Raw genomic sequence first — 22,966 nt, forward strand, 5'->3', positions numbered from 1 at the left:
ACTACTGAGCTACAGGACTCCACTAATATAATAACCTTTGCACGAGCCGAGCCTGTCAGTCTCACTGTCTCTAAACACCCAGCCATAATAATAATAATCTTGCATTTGATACAGCGTCTAATCATGTCTTTGAGACGTCTCAAAGCTCTTCACAAGATACACTGTAAAGTGAACTGACTGTATATTTTGTGGGTGAAACGCCATGAACTGTACACACAGAGGATTGCTGGCCAGGACACCGGGAAAAACTCTCTTCTCATTTCAAACAGCGTTACAGGGTCTTTCACGTCCGCCTGAACAAGCAGACAGGAATCTGGGTTTAACATCTCACCTGAAGGATGACACCTCTGATTATGCAGCACTCCACCACCCCCACTATCCCACAACCAAGAGGTGAGAGTGCTACCAGGCTGACAACATCACTGCGACCAGAAATTAAGAGCAGAAAAAACACCCTAATAAACATTGAAAACTTGAACCATCCTGTGCATTGGGATTTGATGGGGTGAACACAAATCGAGGTTCCGATTCCCATTGCTGCTCCGAAGCCTCGCAGAGCAGATTCTTTAGTCTAAACATGGGTTTCACATCTTAAAACAACAACAGAAGACAAATAAGAGAGGGTTTTTGAATACAATTCAAAATTACATTTATAAAGGATCTTTCATGTCGGGAGGACATCCCAAGGCGCTGAGCAGTCAGGGATTAAAAAGCCAGTGCCAGTCCCAGGTCGTTGCTGGAGGGGATGTGTAACCAAGTCTTATTCACAAGCCAGTTTGCCGTCAAAGCTGGAGAGGGCGATGGCAAAGGCTTGGACTCCGCACATTGGGTAGTTGTAATCCATGGTGAAGGTATCGTCTGCCACCCGGCCAAACTGCATCACAATGTAATCAGCTGTGGAGAACAACAATAATAACAACTTGGATTTATATAGCATCCTCCACACCGGACGGCGTCTCAGAGCGCTTTACAGTAACAGATCCCGGGGCAGAGCCAGGGGGAGGGGCCAGGGGGAGGGGGAGGAAGGTGACCAAAGGCGCGGTCGAAGAAAAAGGTCTTCAGCAGAGACCTGGAAATAGGAAGAGAGGGAGCGAGGAAGGGAATTCCAGAGCCTCGGGGCATAGTGGCTGAAGGTGGAGCGGAGGACTCGGGGGACGAGGAGGAGGCCAGACCCGGAGGAACAAAGGCAAAGGGTACTGTTTTGAGGAGAGAGGTCAGAGAGGTCGGGGGGTGCAGAGGAGTGCAGGGACTTGAATACAAGGGTGAGGAAATTGAAGTCGATCCTCTCTGGGATAGGCAGTCAGTGCAGTCTGGCCAGGACTGGGGTGATCGGGGAGTGGAGTTTCGTGTGGGTGAGAATGCGGGTCATAATAATAATAACCATAATAATAATAATCCTTGCATTTATATAGCGTTTTATCACATCGTTGAGACTTCTCAAAGCGCTTCACAGAATATATTGTAAAGTGAATTAATTGTGTATTTTGTGGGTGAAACGCGGTAGCCAATTGTGGACAGCAGCGTCCACAAACAGTTGTGGATTGAGTGACCAAATTTTTTTTGGTGAGGGGATTATTAACCCCTGGAAAGCAATCCACCAATTGTCTATCAACCAGGTTCCTACTTACTGGTAGGTAGAGTAAAGAAACTTGCCTAAGGATTCGCCCTGCCTGGGGATCGAACCCGGGTCCTCTCGCTTGTCAGACAAGTGCTCTATGCAATGGAGTACCATAATAGTAATAATAATAACAATAATAATACAAATAGTGCCTTTGTGTCAAGACAGTGTCACACAAACCTTCTTGGCTCAACCCTCAATTGCCTCCCACCAGAGGTGGATGGTCATTTGGGGAGTGGGTGTGTATGTGTGGTGTGGGGGTGGGGGGGGGGGGGGCAGAGATCTGATTTGGAATCAGCAGAGCAGATATGGAGCAAGGATGGGTAATTGGTGTTGAGAGACAGATCAGCCATGATCTTATAGAATGGGGGAACAGGCTTGAGGGCCTGAATGGCCTACTCCTGTTCCTATGTTCCTAAGCAGCAGGATCTCTGGCCAATTTTAGTCTCTCTTAATGCAGCCAGTTGTAGCCCCTCACTCATTGCACTGGGCTGAGATCGGCAAAATAAACCCATACTCAACCCCATCCCACTCCCCAATGCCTCACTGTTGCAAAAAGAAATGAATGAGGTCTAAATGAGGGTCCTGTGCCAGCCTGATCGGTTTGATACGTACGGTCATTTTCATGGACAATTTGGAAGTTCTTGACTGAGGCGTGCGTCACTCTGCCATGGAAATTCAAGACGTAGGATTGAGTCTCATCGTTCCAGACCGGTGTCTTGTTGTGTAGCTGGATCAGGTTCTCCATGTTCTTGTTCTGCCATCTGCACAGCAGCCCATCATTGTCCTTCAGTAACAACAGAGGAACATGTAACAGAGCAACATAGGAACACATAACATGGGAACATGTAACATGGGAACACGGGAGCACGGAAACATGCAACATGGGAACATGGGAACATGTAACAGGAACATAGACACATATAACATAGGAACATGTAAAATAGGAACATTTAACACATGAACTTAGAAACACGTAACTCATGGACATACAAACTTGCAACAGGTACATAAGAACAATAACAACAAAGTTACATTTGTAAAGCGTCTTTCACGTCAGAGGACACCACAAGGCTCTGAACAGTCAGGGATCAAGACCCCAGCATGGTGGGGTGGTCATAACATATAGCACATGAACATAGGAACACATAATACAGGAAGATGCAACACAGAGACCGAGGAACATAAGAAAACAATAACAAGAACACAATAATAGGAACACAGTAACAAGAACAGGAGGAGGCCATTCGATCTATCAAGCTTGTTGTACTAGTTTAACATGACATATGTTTAAACCATTTAAACCATTCCCCCACCTTTTCTCCCTGTCCCTTAATCCCCTTCCCAAGTCTTTATAGATCCGTCTCTTACACGTGCCAATTGAGTGACCACTGGAATAAGGTTCTGGAGGACAGTCAGCCTCTGTGACACCCGTACCTCAGCACCAGTCAGCATCAAACAAACTGCCAGTTGAAGTGGACATTAAAGATCCCACAAAGCTATTGGAGAAAGAGACGGGAGTTTCTGCATCTACAGTCTTCCACGTTGTTTCACGTCTCACTGTGTGAGAGAGAATATCTCCTTCTAACCATCTTAGCTTTAATATTGAGACCAGATGTGTTGGATCCTCTGCCAGAGAAAAGACTTTAACATCATTTTGTTCTGTTATTCTTCCAGCTTTCATCCCTTTGCTCATTTTCCTCCTAACATTGCTGACATAGCCTGTCCCATATATTGATATAAGCAATTTCAGTCTTGAAAAGGGAAATCTCAGAGGTAACTTTATAGAAATCTGTAAGACTGCAACGGCCTTGAGAGAAAAAAAATACAACAATAGTTTGGATGCATGGAAACAGCAGAAGAGGACAGAGATTCAGGCTTTCAAGGGGGAATTTCTGGACAGACACCAAGAAGTATTTCTTTACCCAGAGGTTAATTAACATCTGAAACTGCTTGTCAGAGAGGGTGGTTGAGGCCACAACACTGGGACTCATTTNAAAAATCATTTTAAAAAAATTGTGGAGTCCTGTAGCTCAGTGGTTAGAGCACTCGGTTTGCAAACGAGAGACCTGAGTTCAATTCCAGGCAGAGGGTGAAACCTTGGGCAAGTTTCCTTAGTCCTCACAGAGCCTAATAATAATCCCTCCAAAAAACACAAAAACAATAATAAATTGGTCATTTTCAATCTACGACTGTTTGTGGGACATTGCTGTGCGCAATTGGCTGCCGCGTTCGCCCACAAATATACAGTCAATTCACTTTACAGTGTGTTCTGTGAAGCTCTTTGGGATGTCCTCCCGACATGAAAAACGCTATATCAAATACAAGGATTATTATTATTATTATTATTATGACACTGTAATGGGAGGACGGTAGGGAGGAGACTTGAAAGGATGAGATCAAATGGACTAAAGGGTCTTCTTCATCTGAACATCTTGTGATCTTATGAACAGTTTATACTCTCAGTTATCAGGTTCAAAAGTCAGCAACATGGCAATTTAGTCTGAAAAAAATGTAAAAGTCTTATTTCATGGCTTACGTCCAACTTACATTGCGAGGTCGGAAGGGAACCCGCTCCTGTTCCTCGTTCATCGCAGGAATGATCACTGTCATCTTTCTGGGGCCTTTAAACCCCAGCACGTTTGTGTCCTGTGAGGATAAATACAGTTGTAAATTCACATGGGCTCATTGAGATGTTTGGCAGGGCCTCAGACATCTGGCTCTGTGAGGCTGAACAACCCAGTCCAGGAGTAGTCAAACCAGAAACAGGAGGCCTCTGGGCTATTGTAAACATTCCCGTCCTACCATCGATGGTCGGGCCTTCAGCCTCTCTGCTCCTAAACTTTGGAACTCCATCCCACAGTCCCTTCACCACACTTCCCCCCTTGCTGTCTTCAAGGCACGTCACAAGACCCTCCTCTTTGACCATGCCTTTGGCCACCCTCTCACCCCTACGTACCCTGCCCTCCACCAAACCCTCTGCTCAGGTCCAAATCCCTGACTGTCCAGTGCCTTGGGACATCCTCCCAACATAAAAGGCTCTAAACAAATGTAAATTGCTGTTGTTATTGTTAAGGTTCAATCTCACTAATTATTATCTTAGTGAGTGAAAGAGTTGGGTTCCATTTCAATAACAATCGTTTCACTGTGTTTTATCACCTTCTTCTGGGAACTGAACTAAACCGTTTTGGCAATAATAATAAGAATCTTTGCATTTGATATAGCGCTTTCTCACGTCTTCGAGACGTCTCAAAGCGCTTCACCGGGTATACTGTGCTTGCGAGGTGAGTGCTCTAACCAATACGATACAGCATCTACCATGTAGCCTGGTAATGTAACCTGTAGCCTACATCAGCCAATGTAGCTTAATATCTGTTTGCTTTATTCACTGCTGCATCGTGCTCTCTGAGATCCAGTAGTGACTAATGCCCCAGGGCTCTTTTAGCTTCTCCCTCTTGGCAAGTTCTGTCTCATCAATGGAATAAAGGGAAGAAATCTAAAGTGGATGAGAAAAACATCTAGTCAGAATCAGAGACTGTCTCCCAACCCTGAGATCAGTCCTGATTTTTAGTGCTGAAAATTGACATTTAACAAGATTATAACATTGTCTGGATGAAGAAGGCCCTTTGGCCATTCCAATCTCATCTTTCCAGAACCCCCACCGCCACTACCATCCCTCCATCACAGCATCAAACTGTTTTTAATCGAGTCTAGATTTCTGGCCTCAAAGTTTCCATCCTGATAACCTGTTCCAGTTAATTAAAGCAAAACTATCCTGGTGTCTGTTCTGAAAATGCTGTTGATTACTCTAAACCTGCACCTTCTTGGTCTACTGTTCTTGTTCAAGAATGATACCAAAGATGAAGGACTACAATTATGTGGAGAGACGAGGCTGGGATTATTCTCCTTAGAGCAAAGAAGGTTGAGGTGAGATTTAATAGGTGTTCAAAATTATGAGTGGTTTTGATAGAGTAGATAGGGAGAAACTGTTTCCTCTAGTGGGTGGGTCGGTAACCAGAGGACACAGATTTAAGATAATTGGCAAAAGAACCAGAGGAGAGACAAGGAGACATGTTTTTCATGCACCGAGTTGTTACCGTCTGGAGTTGTTACGGTCTATTACTGCCGGAAAGGGTGGTGGAAGCAGGTTTGATAATAGCTTTCGAAAGGGAATTAAATAGGTACTTAAAAAGGAAACATTTGAAGGGCTATGAGGTAAGAATGGGTGAGTGGGACTAGTTGGGAGCTCTTTCAAAGAGCCAACACAGACACGATGGGCTGAATGGCCTCCTTCTGTGCTGTAAAAATTCTATGATTCTACGATATGTCTTCGGGAATCTAAAGTATTTGAAGCGGGTTACAAATTTACACACCTCGATGAGGTCCCAATGTCTGCTCCACATCCCCCGCCCCAACCGCCCTACCATCGGTGCCGGGCCTTCAGCCTCTCAGCCCCGAAGCTCTGGAACTCTATCCCCCAGTGCCTTCGCCGCTTCCTCCCTCTCCTCCTTCAAGACCGGTCTTAAGACCTTTCTCTTTGACCTTCAGCCTTCAGCTCCCCTCTCGACTCTCTACCCCCTCCTCGCTCCCTCCCTTCCCTCCCCTCACCCTGACCATTTCCCCCCAATGCTCGGGTCCTGACCCAACTGTACAGCGCCTTGGGACGTCCTCCCGACGTGAAAGGCGCTCAATAAGTGGAATCTTGTTGTTGTTGTTGTTGTCCCCTCTGAGTTGTCTTTTCCCAAGACTAGAGAAGAGGAAGGTGAGTGAATTTAGTGGCTCCTGCAGTGACAATGTGCTTCTCAGAAGGCAGAGTTGAGCAAGGTTATGGCGGGTGATGGGATCAAAGATGGCAGTCGGGATGGCAGAGGGGAGAGGTCATGCTGCAGGCAAGTTGCCAATCACAGCTGACAACAAGGAAGAAGTTTGCATCATTCCTTAATGCATTCCTTGTATTAATTAACGCTGCAATCTTTACCCCAGAGGTCCCAATGCGAACAGCCTTATTAACAGACAGAGAGAGGGACTTTATCCTATGAAATTGAGACCATCAGCTATATCGCCATTTCAAGACACTTACGTAGATGACAGCAGAAAGCTCCTGACGCACATTGGAACGATCGGGTTTCCCCTTGTCAGCACTCACCCCGTTGTCAAACACTGTAAACTTTGTTCCCATCAGGTTCGACCTGGAAGGTTCAAAAAGCCCAGAATAAAGCTCCATCGGATGGATGTTCAATCCAGAAAAGAATGAGTTACAATAATAACTCTTCCATTTGGCATGAGCTGGGACTACAATTTGTTCTTAATAATAATAATCCTTGCATTTGATGCAGCACCTTATAACTTCCCAAAGTGCAGCACAGAATATATTATAAAGTGAATTGACTGTGTATTTTGTGGGTGAAACACAGCAACCAATTGCGCGCAGCAGTCATGGATTGAGTGACCACATTTTTTTTTGGAGGGATTACTACCCCTGGAAAGCGATCCACAAATTGACTAAAAACTGGGTTCCTACTTACTGCTAGGTAAACAGAGATGTGTGGAGTAAGGAAACTTGCCTAACGTTTCGTCCTGCTCGGAAATCAAACCCTTGCTTGTGAGGCGAGCCAATGCATTGCAGGACTTTACATTCCGCCCCACATACCCCCCCACAACTTGTCGGGTCCCATTGTCTCTCCAAGATGAGTGATGACCCAAAATTTGACCTCAATTGTATATATTGGACTGGATTCACCAAGAGCCTCATAGGGTCCCAGCCCAAGCAACGAGCCTCACCTTAGTTTCCCAATAAAGTTCTCTCCCCCTCGGGACATGTCTGTAGGATCAATGGAAATAAGGTAATTGGACGTCTTGCTTTTCTTACGCTTTCTCCCAGCCAGCAAGAAAATCTGAGTGTGGGGGGGGACAAAGATAAACAAAACATTCAGTTGTAAACACAGATAACAACAAAATTACATTTGTAAAGTGCCTTTCACATCGGGAGGAAGTGCTGAATAGTTGGGGATCAGGACCTGAGCATGGTGGGTGGGGTGCAGGGTTGGGATGAGGACTTGAGGAAATGAGGGAGGGCAGAGAGGTAGGAGGGCGACTGAAGGCACGGTCGAAAAGGAGAGTCTTGAGTCGTACCTTGTAGAAGGCACGGGAGGGAGCAAGGTGAAGTGATTGTGGGATGGAGTTCCAAAGGGTGGGAGCAGAGAGGCTAAAAGATGGCCGCTGATGGTGGGTGGATCGGGCGGGAGTCATGGAACAGGTTGGAGCCTGCTGAATGGAGGTAGCGGACAGGTTAATAGGAGGTTAGCTGGTCAGAGAGGTAGGAGTGGACAAGGCTGGGGAGGCCCTTGAAAGTGAGGATGAGATTTTGAATCCTATCTTCTGAGGGATGGGGAGCCGTGGAGCCGGGCAAGGGTGGGAGTGATGAGATCACGGAGCCTGGTGCGGGAGAGGACACAGGCTGCAGAGTTCTGGATGATCTGCAGCTTGTGGAGGAAAAAGTTGGGGAGGCTGACAAGGAGGGAGTTTCCATAGTCAAGCCTTGAGGTAACGAATGCGTGTGAGGGTTTCGATGGACTGAAGGGTGAGACAATGGTGGAGTTGGGCAATGTTGCAGAGGTGAGGGAAGTCAGTGCTGGTCGTGGCATGGATATGGCAGAGAAAGGAGAGTTGAGGGTCAAACAAGATGCCCAGGTGCCTGACTGGCTGGTGAGGTGGAGTGTGCATCCACGGATGCTGACATGAATCAATCAGGAGGGCTCGGTCTTGCTGACATTCAGTTGTAGCTGGCTCTCATCAGGACTTGATGACTGACAGACAATCTGTTAGGTGGTCAGTTGTCCTGGAATTGGGGGTAAGGCAGAGAGATAGAGTTGGGTCTCATCTGTGTACATGTGGAAGTTGACCCCATGTACGTGGGTGATGTCACCAAGGAGGAGCATATAGAGCTTGAATAGGAGGGACCAAGGACAGAGCCCTGAGTAATATCACACAAGACTGGGAGGGGGCTGGAAGAGAAACCGTTGGTGGAGGCAAATTAGAGACTGTGTGAGTGATAAGATGTGAACCATTCAAGGACAGAACCTTGAAGGTTGAGGTGAGAGGAGAGGAGGATGGAGTGGGCCATGATATAAAAGGCAGTAGAGAAGTCGAGGAGGATGAGGAGGCAAAGAGAGCCCTGGTCACAGATGGTCAGGATGTCATTGTGAGCAGCACAGAAACCCAATGGAGGAGCTCATGAAGGGAATAGTAAGAGAGGAAGGAGTGAAGCTGGGAAGCAATGACTTTTTCATGGACCTTGGAAAGAAAAGGGAGGTTGGAGATGGGCCTGAAGTTAGAAAGCAGGGATGAGTCCAGGGAAGTTTTTTCAGGATAGGGGTGATTATAGATGTTTTTAGGGGGATGGGAACGGTCCCAGATGAAAGGGAGAGGTTGATGGTGTTGGACAGTAGAGGGGCAAGCAGGTGGAGTTGGGAGGTAAGGAAAGGGGTGGGGATGGGGTCAAGGGAGCAGGTGGTGTTTCATGCTGGATATAGTGGTGATAAGAGAGGAGGGGGAGACATGTTCGAAGAAGTGGTGGGAGGGATATATAAGGATCGCAGTGTAGGGGGGAGATGGGGATGGAGTGATGGTTGGGAGGGCCGTGGTAGCTGAATGGATCCCCTCGATTTTGGACTTGAGGAAATCCAGCATCTCCTGACAGTCAGAGTTTGAGAAGAGAATGGGTGAGGCGAGAGAGGGTGTCAGAGGAGCCTTTTGGTGGTGAAGAACAGGAGCCTGGGGTTGTTAATAATAATAATCCTTGCAATTGATATAGTGCTTTTCACGTCTTCCCGATGTCTCAAAGCGCTTCACAGAATAGACTGTAAAGTGAATTGACTGTATATTTGTGCACAGCAGTGTCCCACAAACAGCCATGGATTGGAAAGGACAATTTAGCAGAGATGAGGGTGGAGCAGTACGTTTTGATGCGGTCCAGCCAGATCTGTTGGGGACCGTTAGATGAGATTGGAGCTAGATTCATTTGGTGGCCCACACCTGACCCTTAAAGGAGCAGAGGCGGCAGGTGTACCAGGGTGAAGTTCATCAGTAGCAAGTGGTTTGGGAGGTGAGTGGGGTAGGGGCATCAAGAGTGGAGGAGAGTGAGCGAGGAGGATAAATCAGTCCCGGAGGTAGGCCAGAGGTGGAGGAGTTCAGATTACTCCAGTGCAGCGGAGAGGGATTGCGGGAAGATTTTTTTCCTGGGCCAATAGGAGATGGAGGTGGGTTGGGTGATGGCGGGGAGAGGGATTGAGTAGTTAAAGGAGATTAAATGGTGATCGGAGATGGCTTTGTCTGTGATTGTGATATCTGAGACATTGAGGCCCAGGGTAATCACCAGGTTGAGTGGGTGGCAATGAACGTGGGTGGCAGAGTGGATGTGGAGGGAGAGGTTGTGAGAGGAGAGGAGAAGTCAGGGGAGATGGAGTAGGAGGGGGTGAAGTGAAGCTTGAATCACCAAGGATGAGGAGGAGTTCAGAACAGAGGCAGAGGGAAACTACAAAGGTGGAGATGTCAGAGATGAAGGTGGGCGAGATTTTTTTGGGGGGTTTGGTAAATGAGGAGAATTTTAAAGGAAAGATTGGGGGAATGGTAGAGTGTTAGATGCTCAAATGAGGGGAATGAGCCAGAGGAGTAAGGGAATAGAGCAAGTGAGGTCCTGGAGATGAAGGCATTGTTGAGACATCTCAAAGCACTTGACTGTGTCACTTCCTGTCAGCTCCATTTGAAACTGCTGCTGATATCAACCCATCTAAAGTGAAGTCATGTCTAGATGGAATATTACCAGCTGATTCAGGTTCAGTGTGTCTGGGTATGTCAGTACTCAGGAACATACAAGACCATTGGGTCTGGGCGTGGACGATCCCAATTTCTAAATACCATTATATTTAAAATATTCATGAATGTTAATTAAATAGTATTGTATTTACAATGTTCTCTAATGTTCATGTGCAGCTGGGCTGGCTCCAAGGTGATGTGCCTAGCAATGGAATATCAGAATCAAGTCCATCCTCTGTGGGGCCCCTAATAGTCCATTTCCTGATGCAGGCAGATCCGCAGTACTCTAGCACTGTTAATGACAGACCAGCCAGCCTGGCTTGCTAGCAAGACTTGGTGAGGCAGACAGGGAGCAGGGATTCTTCTCACTTGGATCCTATTAACCCTGGCAGGGTGGTCCTAGTTGCACATGAAGTAAGGAGCTATTATCTATCATCTTTCCCCCATTATAAAATATATAATCCCCTCTTGATTTTTTGGGGGGGAGTCAGTCGTGTGTCTGACACATGCAGAAACCCATCACCGTGCTTAAGGGCCTTCAAACCAAGCTGAGATTTCCATGCATCCCAACTACACATGGAAATCCCAGAGATAGATTGTTGGAATGGAATGTACACTCTCTCCCCGGAGGGATGCATCCTGATTACCTAATTCCAGAAAGTATTAGTCGCAGGTTATCAAGAGCCAGGCTCAGAGACCCCAGAGTGTGTGTTGGGTTAACTGCTGGAGTCTAACCAGCTAAAGCAGCATAGTTTGCCATTGAGATCACTGTCTGGCAAGCTCCCCTGCTTATCCGGCTAGGACCACTTTACCCGTTAGGGCTTTGGCTTACAGGGTTAACAGGAGCTGAGTGGGATGACTCGCCAGTGGTCTGCCCTTCCAGGTCCTGCCAATGAGCCAGGCTGGGCTGTTCTGTCATCAGTAGTGCACTGGAACGCCATGCACTTGCCTGGTTCAGGAACCGGACTACCGAGACTGCCACAGAAGGCTGGCTTGATTCCGACATTCCATGGCCAAGCATGTCACCTTGGAGCCAGTTCAGCTTCAAGGAGACCCTGCTTACATCCCCGCTTGAGACCATGAACACTGCCACCAACTACCTTAACAAACATTGCAAACCTTTACCATCCTGTTCCAATAAAGTAGATAATCTGTTTTTCCCTCCCCTTCTCTCCGCCTCCCTCTCCCTTCTCCCCCACAAAAAGAAATAAAATGGCAACTGGTTATGGACCTCCTGAATATTTCTAGCATCTTCTTCAGCTTGAACTTGTTTGTAGCCTTTAGGATCAATAAAAACTCAACAAGAGCATTGGTCAATCTTGTTGTTTTTAATTTTTCTCCTTTTAGCTCAAGTAGCCATGCATCTCAGCCTTCCTGCTCTGACCCCATTTCCCTGAGAGCATCAATCACAACTACAGAATAAACAGGAGTGAAGGACAGATTCATACCTGGTTTCTTCCCCTGAGAAGGAAGCACTTGTCATTATTGTCTGACAATTCATTGTGAGCCTATCTGGCCTATCACCCACTGTCCTCCATCAGTCTCCCTTACCTTTTTGTTCTCATCTGTGTCCAGGTGAAGGTAATAGGTGGGATAGAGGCCCCGGTCCATGCCTTTCTTGTCTCTTGTTACTTTGCACTTGATAGTCACACTCTGGGGAGCAGGCCTCAGCACAAACTCCTCCAGATTTCCCACCTCCACAACAGGGGACTCCATCCTGGCTGAGGCACAGTCCTAGAAGCAGGGAACACCAAGTCATTAAAGCACATCTAAGCCTTCTCCTCCCTTCAAATAGTCTTTCCAAATTCCCTGAGCTGTGTGCAATCTCCCTCAGCAATTCAATGTTCTGCCTTAACCCTGACCTCTAGGTCAACCTTGTTGTAGTTCCCAACTCCTGTCATCGACTCCTTGCAATTCTTTGCTCCCACCCAATCTAGATTTCTTTTGGCAGAGAGTTTACTATCTACCAACAACAATGGGGCTTCATTTTAAATATTTACAAAAGGGAATCTGTAATCAGATTCAGAGGTCAGATTGGGGGGAGTGGGGGGGTTTGGGATTGATCATTTCCAAAAGGCCACCAAAGTGCAGACAAAAAGTTAGAAGGAAAACTTAGTCACATCATGGGGTGATGGCATCTGGGCTTTCAGAATTTACAGCTAACGCATCTCGCTTCTTTTGCGAATATGGCAAATGAGACCTGGTTATCTGCTCACACTCCGTCACCAAATTAATGCATCAGCAACACCTTCACAAACTCACATTGTTTGATTTCTTCTTTGAAGATTTTCCCTTTTTGTTGCTGTTCTTTTGTGTGATTGATGGATCTTCCTCTTCCTCATCATCGGATCCTAACAGATCAAAGACATGGTCAGGCACAGCTTCAGATACATTAAGTTTCAGATCGGACACCAGCACCTCTATCATTATTTTAACAAATTTACACTTTATAGGAATAAATCACCAGATTTTCTCACACTTACTGACAAATACGTTTGCCAGGTTCTGATTTTAATCAGCAAAAATGATTATTTCATCGAAGTCCCATCGTTAAACATCGCTTTTACTTTTAGTTAATTCATTTTCAATTACAAAATGGCCAACTTCTGGTTTGCAAGTCTGCCACAGGTGTCACTTCCTGCACATCACGATGTCAGGAAGTGATGTCAGTTCGCATAGCCGGCGTGCACCCTTACACAGGAAATGACCTCCATGGCCAAGTTATGAACCAGACATAGGCCATTTTATTTAGTCGAAAAGATGACTTTAAAAAAATCCAAGAAAGTTAAATAAATATCAATATTATCTGTGGAAAAATAACAATCCTAAACTGGCGATCATACTGATAAACCTGAAGGCTCACAGGTTCAAACCCCGCTCAGTGCTGCTCTATTTGATCTGAGCTGTGGTGGGAGTGAGACAATTGGTGACCATTTTCCAGTCAATCCATCAGAGTAGAAAGCCACTTACCTTCTATCTTCAGAGTCTGTTTGTAATACTAAATACCTCAACCAAATAAATATTGGAAGGATACAAAACATGAGCATCAGCTTAGCACAATTAAGTCTTTGGTAACGAATGAACTTTGACTGATATAAAGTGTAACCTTTCTTTTTGCTCTTTTTGTCTTTCTTGGCTCCCCCCGACTGGAACATTTTGGCTTCAGTGTTCTTTTTCTTGCTCTTCGCAGCTTTGGAGCTGGGTTCCAAGTCTTCGTTCTCATCCTTCCCCGACTGTGAGTCTGGGAGACGGAATGGGGTATTGGGAAACGAGGGAGAGAGCAGTGGAGTGAATCAGAGAGCAGAGAGAGAGAGAGAGGGACGCAAAGAGGAAAAGAGGCAGCTGCAACAGAGCAATTGTCATTCTTTAACCTATTCTGCTTTCAGTAGAGAAAACTGGATGGAATGGATTCAATAGTCCTTTTCATTAGGATAACTAGATCTCACAAACTCTGTTTGACTCAATCTCTGACCCCTGACCCAGTGCCCAATCCAAGACACAGTGTTTGATTACTGACCCTGTCCTTGATCTTGACCCAGTTCCCCAACCCCTGACACAGCCTCCAAGTTCTACCTAAACCCTGACCCAACCATTGGTGCCTAACCCAGTCCTTGACCCTGATCTAAGCCTGATCCAACTTCTGACCCATGAACCAATTCCTGACGGCTGAAGTACCAAACCTGGTTCCAGCTCAACTCAATACTTTCTCACTGACTCTAAGATTCCACTGTAAAGACAGAACGGAAGTTGAACATCATAGTGCCCCAGTATACGCGTCCCTACATAGCAGGGAGACATTTAAGATTTCCAGGGTAGGAGGGTCTATGGCAGTTTAGGAACAAAATATGCAACACCCCGATCTGCCTCTGGTTGTATGAACTGTTTATTGTTGGGAATAGGCAGAAGAAATGGGATGGGATGGATACCTCTGTTTGAGAGGATGGGCTGAATGGCCTCTAATTCTAATTCTGTGGTTCTAATTCAGGTATGAGAGGATGGCCATGGAGTCCAGTTGATCAGTAACATCAGAAATCTTTAGATATAGCAAGATATATTCTACTTGCTAAATAAGCCATGACTAAAAAACTATTTTAGTGAACAGGCCATCATATTGAGTGTGCTATCACTCACCTAAGATCATACATGATTGGTTCAGATGCAGACGGCCCATTGACCCTTTCAGTGCCTTGGGACATCCTCCCGACGTGAAAGGCAGTATACAAATATAATGTGTTGCTGTTAATCTCACTTTACCATTCCCCATCACAGCTGCTTTTGAAATGAGTCCCAGAGTCCTGAACTCAACCTCAACCACCCTTCCTGGTAACCCTGTTCCATCGTTAGCTACACTCTGGGTAAATTAAGGTTTCCTGGTGTCTGTCCTGAAATTGTCTTTTGCAACTCTAAACCTATGTCATCTTGTTGTGGATGGGATCATAGAAAATAGGATGTAGAGTTTATTTTCGACGAGAGGATGATTTATTGGAAACAAAGCTGACCTTTCTTTTTGCTTTTCCCTTCCTTCTTGTCGCCCCCAGCCTGAAAAGCCAGCATTGGATCCTTTCTCTGTGCTTTGCTGGCTTTGCTTTTGGTTTTTGGCTCGGATTCGCCATTGTCTTGCTCTGATTCAGGGTGTAGCAAATGGCACGTATGGAAAACAGAGTGAGCCAGCGAAAGAGAGAGTGAAGGAGAGAGAGGAAGGCAGTGGGTGAGGGAAAGAGTGAGGGCATGAAAACGAGAGTGAGGGGGAAAAAGCAAGGGAGAGCCCAAGGGAGGGAGTGAGCAAGGGAGTGAAAGGGAGAGAGAGAAATTGAAGAAGGAAATTGAGAGAATGCAGCGAAGAACATAAGTACAGAATGGACTTCAAGTTAACTCGTTCCCATTGAGCCCCTCGGACACACAGACAGGCACTGTGTTAGAGAGACAGAGAGAAGGCACTGCAGGGGGTGCACTGACGTGGGAGAAGGATTCTGTGGGAACTGGCAATATGGGAGCTCAGGTGGTTGAGTGTGACTTGAGATCAAGGCTCTGTAAGTAAACTTTGTCAAGTAAACCTTATTTACCCTGTGTGTGTACGTATATGGTGGGGGGTGGGTAGGGTCTTTCAGAGACGAAAATCCCTTGCTTATCTAGTTGTTCCTCAAAGCACATCGTTCTTTGAGGAACAACTCTTCTCCTCTCTCCCTCCTCCACAATATCCTCTCCTCCACACTCAATACTCTTGCCCCCATCACTTCCCGCACTGTCTCCTACTCCCGCTCCTCCCCCTGGTACACCACCCACCTCCGCTCACTGAAATGCCAGGTGCGGGCTGCTGAGCGCACCTTTGTCAAATCCGGCTTAACGGTCCACCGACAAATCTGGCTGGACCTCCTCAAAATTTACCGCTCCACTCTAGCCTCGGCCAAGTCGTCCTTCTACTCCAGGATAATCCTGGAGGCGAAGAACAACCCCAGGCTACTGTTTTCCACCACATCCCGACTCCTCCGTCCCCCCCGCCACCCCGCGCAGGTCATCTCCTCCAACCTTCACTGCGAGGAGATGCTGGATTTCCTTGAATCCAAGATCAAGGGAATCCGCTCCGCGGTCACTTCCCCTCCAACTTCCACCCACCACCCACCCCTTCCCTCCCACACTCCGACTCCTACCCATCCTCCCCTACACACCTTCGTACCCGTTTCCCCACCCTCTGTCACTGAACTCATCCTATCCCTAAAACCAACCACCTGCTCCCTTGACCCCATCCCCACTCCACTCCTTATCTCCCAGCTCCATTTTCTTGTCCCACACATCACTGACATCATAAACCTGTCCCTCTCCTCTGGCTCTGTCCCCATTCCATTAAAAACTGCCATCATCACGCCCACCCTGAAAAAACCCTCCCTTGATGCGTCGCAGCTATCAAGCTACCGGCCCATCTCCAACCTCCCCTTTCTCTCCAAAGTCTTGGAAAGAGTTGTCGCCTCCCAACTGCGCTCTTTCCTCTCCACCCATTCTCTTTTTGAACCCCTTCAGTCAGGTTTCCGTGCTGCTCATAGCACAGAAACTGCCCTGGTCAAGGTCACCAATGATATCCTGACCATCTGTGACCAGGGCTCCCTCTGTCTCCTCGTCCTCCTCGACCTATCGGCAGCATTCGATACGGTCGACCACGCTATCCTACTCCACCGCTTGTCCTCCCACCTCAACCTTCAAGGCACTGTCCTTGAATGGTTTAGGTCGTACCTTTCTCACCGTCTTCACTTCGTCTCAACGAATGGCTTCTCCTCCACCCCCCGTACTGTCTCATGTGGTGTCCCTCAGGGCTCTGTCCTCGGTCCCCTCCTCTTCACCCTCTATATGCTCCCCCTTGGTGACATCATCCGCAAACATGGGGTTAACTTCCACATGTATGCGGATGACACCCAACTCTACCTTTCCTCCTCTACTCTCAACTCCACGACCACCGATGTCCTGACAGCCTGCCTGTCCGACATCGAGTCCTGGACGAGAGACAACTTTCTTCAGCTCAACGTGCAAAAAACCGAGGCCCTCCTGATTGGCTCACGTCAGCGCCTCCGCACCTCAGGCGCTGACACCATCAGCATCCAAGGCTGCACTCTCCACCTCTCAAAGCCAGTCAGGAACCTCGGCGTTTTGTTCGACCCTGAGCTGTCCTTTCTCCCTCACATCCGCACCACAACTGGCACCGCCTTCCATCACCTCCGGAATATCGCCAGACTACGGCACTACCTCACCCCTCACGCTGCTGAAACCCTGGTTCACGCCTTTGTCACCTCAAGGCTGGACTATGGGAACTCTCTCCTCGCCGGCCTTCCCGCCACCTCCCTCCACAAGCTGCAGGTCATTCAGAACTCTGCAGCTCGTGTACTGTCCCGCACCAGGCTTCGGGACCACATCACTCCCACCCTCGCTCGCCTCCACTGGCTCCCCATCCCCCAGAGGATTGATTTCAAGATCCTCATCCTCACCTACAAGGCCATTCACGGCCTTGCTCCCTCCTACCTCTCCAACCTACTATCCCCCTACCTACCTGCCCGTACCCTCCGTTCCTCTGGCTCCGGTCTGCTCCACGTCCCCCGCCCCAACCGCCCTACTATCGGTGGTCGGGCCTTCAGCCTCTCAGCCCCGAGGCTCTGGAACTCCATCCCCCAGTGCCTTCGCCTTGCTTCCTCCCTTTCCTCCTTCAAGGCCGGTCTCAAAACCTTTCTCTTTGACCGTGCCTTCAGCTCCCCTCTCGACTCTCTTCCTCCTCCTCGCTCCCTCCCTTCCCTCCCCTCACCCTGACCATTTCCCCCTCCTCTCTCCCTCCCTTCCCTCCCCTCACCCTGACCATTTCCCCCCTGCTCGGGTCATGACCCAACTGTGCAGCGCCTTGGGACGTCCTCCTGACGTGAAAGGCGCTCTATAAATGGAATCTTGTTGTTGTTGTTGTTGTTGTTCAAACGTCATTCTAATCCTTGTTGGAATTGAGATCAGGAAATATTTGGATTACAACAAGCAACTTCCCACCAAAGAAAAGTTACGATTCACCCAATATACACACAATTACACACACATTTGCGTGCGCGCACACAAATATATACCTCCCCCCACCACACACACACACGCGCGAATAGACATCATCCCCTGCGGACACAGACAACTACATGAATGCAGTCTTTGCATTTGATACAGTGTCTTCAACATCGGCATGAAATCTCAAGGTGCTTCACAAGATTTACTGTAAACATACAGTGATCACTTTGCAGGCAAACGCGACAGCCAATTGGCGCACAGCAATATCTCGCAAACAGCCGTGAACTTAATGATCATATTTATATTGGGGAATTCTCTTTTTCAAAGAATGCAATGGGATTCCAGTTTAACATTTCGTCTGAAGGACCTCCAGCAATGCAATGCCCCACACTGTACAGTGGAGCCCTGTATTAGAGTGTCAGCCTGGACTATGAGTGTCAAAGTCTCAATATGGGCCACAACCTTCTGAGTTGTGCTACCAACTGAGTCAGGCTGACACTAACATGCACACTCACGAACAGATGCATCAGACAGATAGGCACTGCACACACATACACACAGGCACACAACAACAACTTGCATTTATATAGCGCCTCTCACACAGGGTAGCGTCCCAGAGCGCTTGACACTGAGCCGAGGAGAGGTGGGAGGTTACCCTAGGCGTGGTCAAAGACCAAAGTCGTCAGGCACGACCTAAAGATGTTGAAGGAAATGGCAAGGCGGAAGGATAGAGGAAGAGGGTTCCACAGTTTCAGGCCGTAGTGGCTGAAAATGCGGCCATTGCTGGTGGAAAAGAGGGGGCAAGGGACGTGCAGGAGGCCGGAGCCAGTTGAGCGGAAGCAGTCTGTAGTGGGTTGGGGAATAAGCAGGTGGGAGAGGTAAGAAGGTGCTCGGGCATGAAGGGATTTGAAAACAAGTGCGAGGATCTTGAAATCAAACCGTTCAGCAATTGGGATACAAACACATGCCCACACAACACACACTCACCCACACAACACACACTCACCCACACAACACACACTCACCCACACAACACACACTCACCCACACACACACACACAGTCTCACACACACACAAAGACATACAGACTTGAGAAACTGACCTTTTGGTTTTGACTTTTTCTCCTTGGCCTCTTTAGTTTTCTTTTTGATGCGTTTTGTTGTCGTTACTTCTGCTGGCTGGTCCTCCCCCTCCTCCTCATCATCTTCTTCCTCAGACTCTTCTGCGATGAGATTTTAATAGAATAGAACTATTAGGCTCTGATCAGGCCAGTTACAGTACTACAGAGGATTCACACTGCTCCACACTGCGCACATAGACACTTCTAGCTCCCGAGTTACTGTGAAACCTGGTGCATCTACCACTGTGCAGGTGCTAAAGCACACATGTTAACTCAGATAACAATGAAAACGAAACAGAAAATAATATCCTTCACCTCATCCACATCAGTGAAACCACTCAAATTGCTTCACAGGATTGCACACAGCGGGGCCCCCCAAACAGCCATGAAGCAAATGATTGATTTTATCTGGTGCTGGCCTGTGATGGCCTGGACACAAATAGGACAGTGCCATTTGGACCTGAACAGGTAAACATCACCTCGGTTTAACATCTCAACCAAAGAACGGTACCTCCAACAATGCAGCGCTGCTCCTCGCACTGCACAGGAGTCTCAGCCTTAATCGTAAGTGTGGATTTGGAGTCCCAACGTGGGGTTTGAAGCCATAATAATAATAATTATCCTTTCATTTGAAACAGCGCCTTTTTACATCTTCTAGACGGCTCAAAGTGTTTCACAGAATATACTGTAAAGTGAATTGACTGTATGTTTTGTGGGTGAAATGTGGCAGCCAATTGCCCACAGCAGCGTCCCGCAAACAGTTACGGATTGAGTGACCAAATTATTATTTTTTTTTTTGAATGGACCAATACCCCCGGAAAATCAATCCGCCAAACGACTAACAACCGGGTTCCTGCTTACTATTAGGTAAACAGAGGCGTGTGGGGTAAGGAAACATGCCCAACGTTTCGCCCTCCCGGGAATCAAACCCAGGTCCTCTCACTAGTGAGGCGAGCGCTCTAACCACTGAGCTACAGGACATAACCTTCTGACTCAGAGATGATAGTGGGTCAGGCTGAGCCCTGGACACATGACGCAGTTCCTAGCCTGATCTACTGCTGCTCCTCTGTGGCCAGGTACCTTGCTTTGGTTTTTTGATTGTTTTCCCGACTGAGAAGTGGGATGCGGGATTCTCCTTCTTCTTCCTGGGATCCTTAATGAACCTAGAGTAGGGATCCTTTTCCTGTTCTCCTTCCTCCGGCTCCGCCTTTGGTTTCTTCTTTTTTGGCTTCCTTTCTGTTCCGTCTTTTAGGTGTCGAGTGGAAGGGTGGGGTTGGGTGGTGGGGGTATTGTCGTGGGGCAGGGCGGAGAGGCGTTGTTTTGCGGGGTGGCAGAGGAAGGGAGGCGGGAGGAAAGGCAATCAAAGAAGACGCTAAATAATAATCCTAGACTGATTGAAAGGGCATTTCAAAGTGGGATCACAGGTTTGGGACCACATAACGGATACTCATTGGGGAATGGGTTACTAACTGCTGATTCTAATGAACGAGGATAGGATCAGAGTCAGAGGTGACTTCAGGGAATGGTATAAATACTAAATATAAGTATAAAACTCACTATAAGCTCTGAATACACAACGGGTGAAAAACACAGATATAAAGTCACGACTTTTATTTCGGTCAGAAACCCATCACCATGCTTCAAACTTCAAAGAGACTTCAAACTAAACTTCTGAGTATTCCACATATGTATCCGAATATCCCCCTGTCTGGAGTGGAATGTATACTCTCTCCCTTGATGTATCCTGTTTATCAAATTCCTCAGTGTTTTAGGCACAGGTTGGCAAGAGCTAAGGTTCATGGACCCCAGAGTGTGCATTTGAGATATAACCAGCTGTGCATTATGAATACTGCTGGTGATGGATTTCTGCAGGTGTCTGACACCCAGCTGACCAAAAACATACACTGTGTCTCAATGCTGGAATAGACACAGATAGCTATTCAAACGTAATATTTAGCTGGTCAGCTCATTGTTTGAAATGTAAATGAGTTGCTGTATTTTCTACATAACTTTAACATAATTCAGTTGTTAATCTCTGAGACATTTCAATCTGAAAGCATTTAACATGTATTAAAGGGAATAATATTGTCATTTGGTTCAGATATAAGAACCACATGATTTGACATGGGATTAAGATGGATGAGCAAACATTCAGCAAACACTGACACTAATATAATGGGTGGAATGGTGCCCTTTGTGGATAGATTTCTACTGGTCTTTGGATAATTCAAACAGCCACAATCTTATCCTTCCCTGTACCAGTCATAAAGTCATGTTCCCCAGACTCTCCCAGCTTCCTATTCCCCAGTACATGGACGTTAATATTCTTATTCTAACTTTCAAATGCTTCAACCCACTCAGTGCTCAGGGATGCCACCCTACGTGAAGGGCGCTATAGAAATGCAAGTCGTTGTTGTTGTAATGCCGTGAATTCTCAAAGTCCTACATCACTACTCATTCATTGCACTCTGTACCACGTCCCCTGCCCTCTCTCCCCTACCTTCTGTGTGTGAGCTTTCAGCCACTCTTCCCTTCCTCTGCAACTCTCCCTGAAATCCAGCCCTCTCCACTTGATAAACCCATTCAAAACCCTACCTCTTGTGCTGTGTCATCAACCTTATCTCTCCTCCTGCTTGGGCTCCCTCTCTGTATCTGTGAAGCACGTTGAGATGTGTAGCTAAGTGAAAGATGGTGTATAAGTGCTTGTTGCTGTTCTATGGTCACCCACGAGCTCATGGCTGTTAACTGATGCACCAGCAACTAATTTGGAGATAACTTACTTTGATTGGCAGCTTTGGATTCGGCCGCCGGGACCTGTTCATCTGAGCGCTTTGTCTTGGTCTTCTTCACCTTCTTGTCTTCATTGTTGGACTGAACCATCTGTGGCTCCTGTCGCTTCTTCTTCTGCTTCTGTTCCAGCAGAGCCCGCTGCGTGCACACAGAACGCAAAGGTCAGAGGTGCAAGTTGAGGGTGTGGGGTGAGGGTGGGGGTGAGTGGGGGGGATAGTGGCTATGGCCTGAAATTCCACCTAGTCCTAGCCCATCAGGTCCTTTGATCCCAGAATTGTGCAGATTCTTCAATCCCGTCTTTATTTGAAAAATATGTTTCCTCGGTTCTTGGAAAGAAATGAATCAAGACTGATTTTAAGATTTTTCAACAATTCTGCATCATCTTCAATTTTTTGGTCAGTCGGGTGTCTGACACACGAAGAAACCCATCGCTGAGCTTGAGAGTCTCCAGACCAAGCTGAGATTTCTATTCATCCCATCTACACATGGAAATCCCAGAGATAGATTGTTGGAATGGAATGAGTTCTCTCTCTCTTTCTGTCTACCTGGAGGGACACATCCTGTTTACCTAATTCCAGAAACTATCAGGCGCAAGTTGGCAAGTGCCAAGGCCTGAAGACCCCAGAGGTGCTTTGGGGGGGTAACTGCTGGAGTCTAACCAGATAAAAATGATAAAGTGGTTTCAAGGTTAAGGTAGATGGAATTTCAGGGCTCAAGTATGGGTGAGTGATGAGCAGTGCTATAGAGGTTGAAGCCTGCCTTAGGGGTTGTGTCCTATTTTGGGTACAGTTTGGAGAGTGTCCTTGTTGCTTTTTTTTTCACATCAATTTTTAATCCACATCAATTTTATTAATGTTATGAGGTATGGGGATGAGGCAGTGGAACTGAATGAACACCTTGCCCTGAGAGCCAGTGCAGACTCAGTGAGCCAAATGGCCTCCTTCTGCACCTTATGATCCTAGACTCCTTGGAAAATACCCAGGTTCTTATTTTTGTGGAGAGCAAATGGACTTTAAACGCCCTTAAATGTTCTTTTATCCCTCTCGAACCCCATTCAAAGTGGACCCTGTCACCTCATTTGTCGCATTAAATAGTGGAAGTGAGT

The 22,966-nt window shown here is 47.1% G+C and overlaps 1 protein-coding gene across 6 annotated transcripts in view; it reads right to left on the reverse strand.

Moving 5' to 3' along the window:
• Positions 1-360: 360 nt before the first annotated feature.
• The window catches only part of LOC103183893 (tubby protein homolog), a 47,044-nt gene continuing 24,438 nt past the window's right edge, over positions 361-22,966 (reverse strand). For 3 of the 6 annotated variants that reach the window (XM_007901638.2, XM_007901636.2, XM_007901635.2), the window contains exons 3-13: positions 21,852-21,999; positions 19,054-19,173; positions 14,932-15,054; positions 13,539-13,673; positions 12,695-12,783; positions 11,984-12,166; positions 7,400-7,512; positions 6,699-6,807; positions 4,169-4,267; positions 2,234-2,405; positions 361-894 (exon numbers count right to left, since the gene is read on the reverse strand). In XM_007901638.2, coding sequence (XP_007899829.2) covers positions 761-894; positions 2,234-2,405; positions 4,169-4,267; positions 6,699-6,807; positions 7,400-7,512; positions 11,984-12,166; positions 12,695-12,783; positions 13,539-13,673; positions 14,932-15,054; positions 19,054-19,173; positions 21,852-21,951 — 1,377 coding nt within the window. In that variant the 5' untranslated portion in view covers positions 21,952-21,999 and the 3' untranslated portion in view covers positions 361-760. Of the gene's footprint in view, positions 895-2,233; positions 2,406-4,168; positions 4,268-6,698; positions 6,808-7,399; positions 7,513-11,983; positions 12,167-12,694; positions 12,784-13,538; positions 13,674-14,931; positions 15,055-19,053; positions 19,174-20,151; positions 20,317-21,851; positions 22,000-22,966 lie in introns of all 6 variants that reach the window. The other 3 variants (XM_042342126.1, XM_042342125.1, XM_042342124.1) reach the window with 3 other exon arrangements.

This window comes from Callorhinchus milii, unplaced genomic scaffold, assembly GCF_018977255.1.
Source record: "Callorhinchus milii isolate IMCB2004 unplaced genomic scaffold, IMCB_Cmil_1.0 Scaffold19, whole genome shotgun sequence".
Taxonomy (NCBI): domain Eukaryota; kingdom Metazoa; phylum Chordata; class Chondrichthyes; order Chimaeriformes; family Callorhinchidae; genus Callorhinchus; species Callorhinchus milii.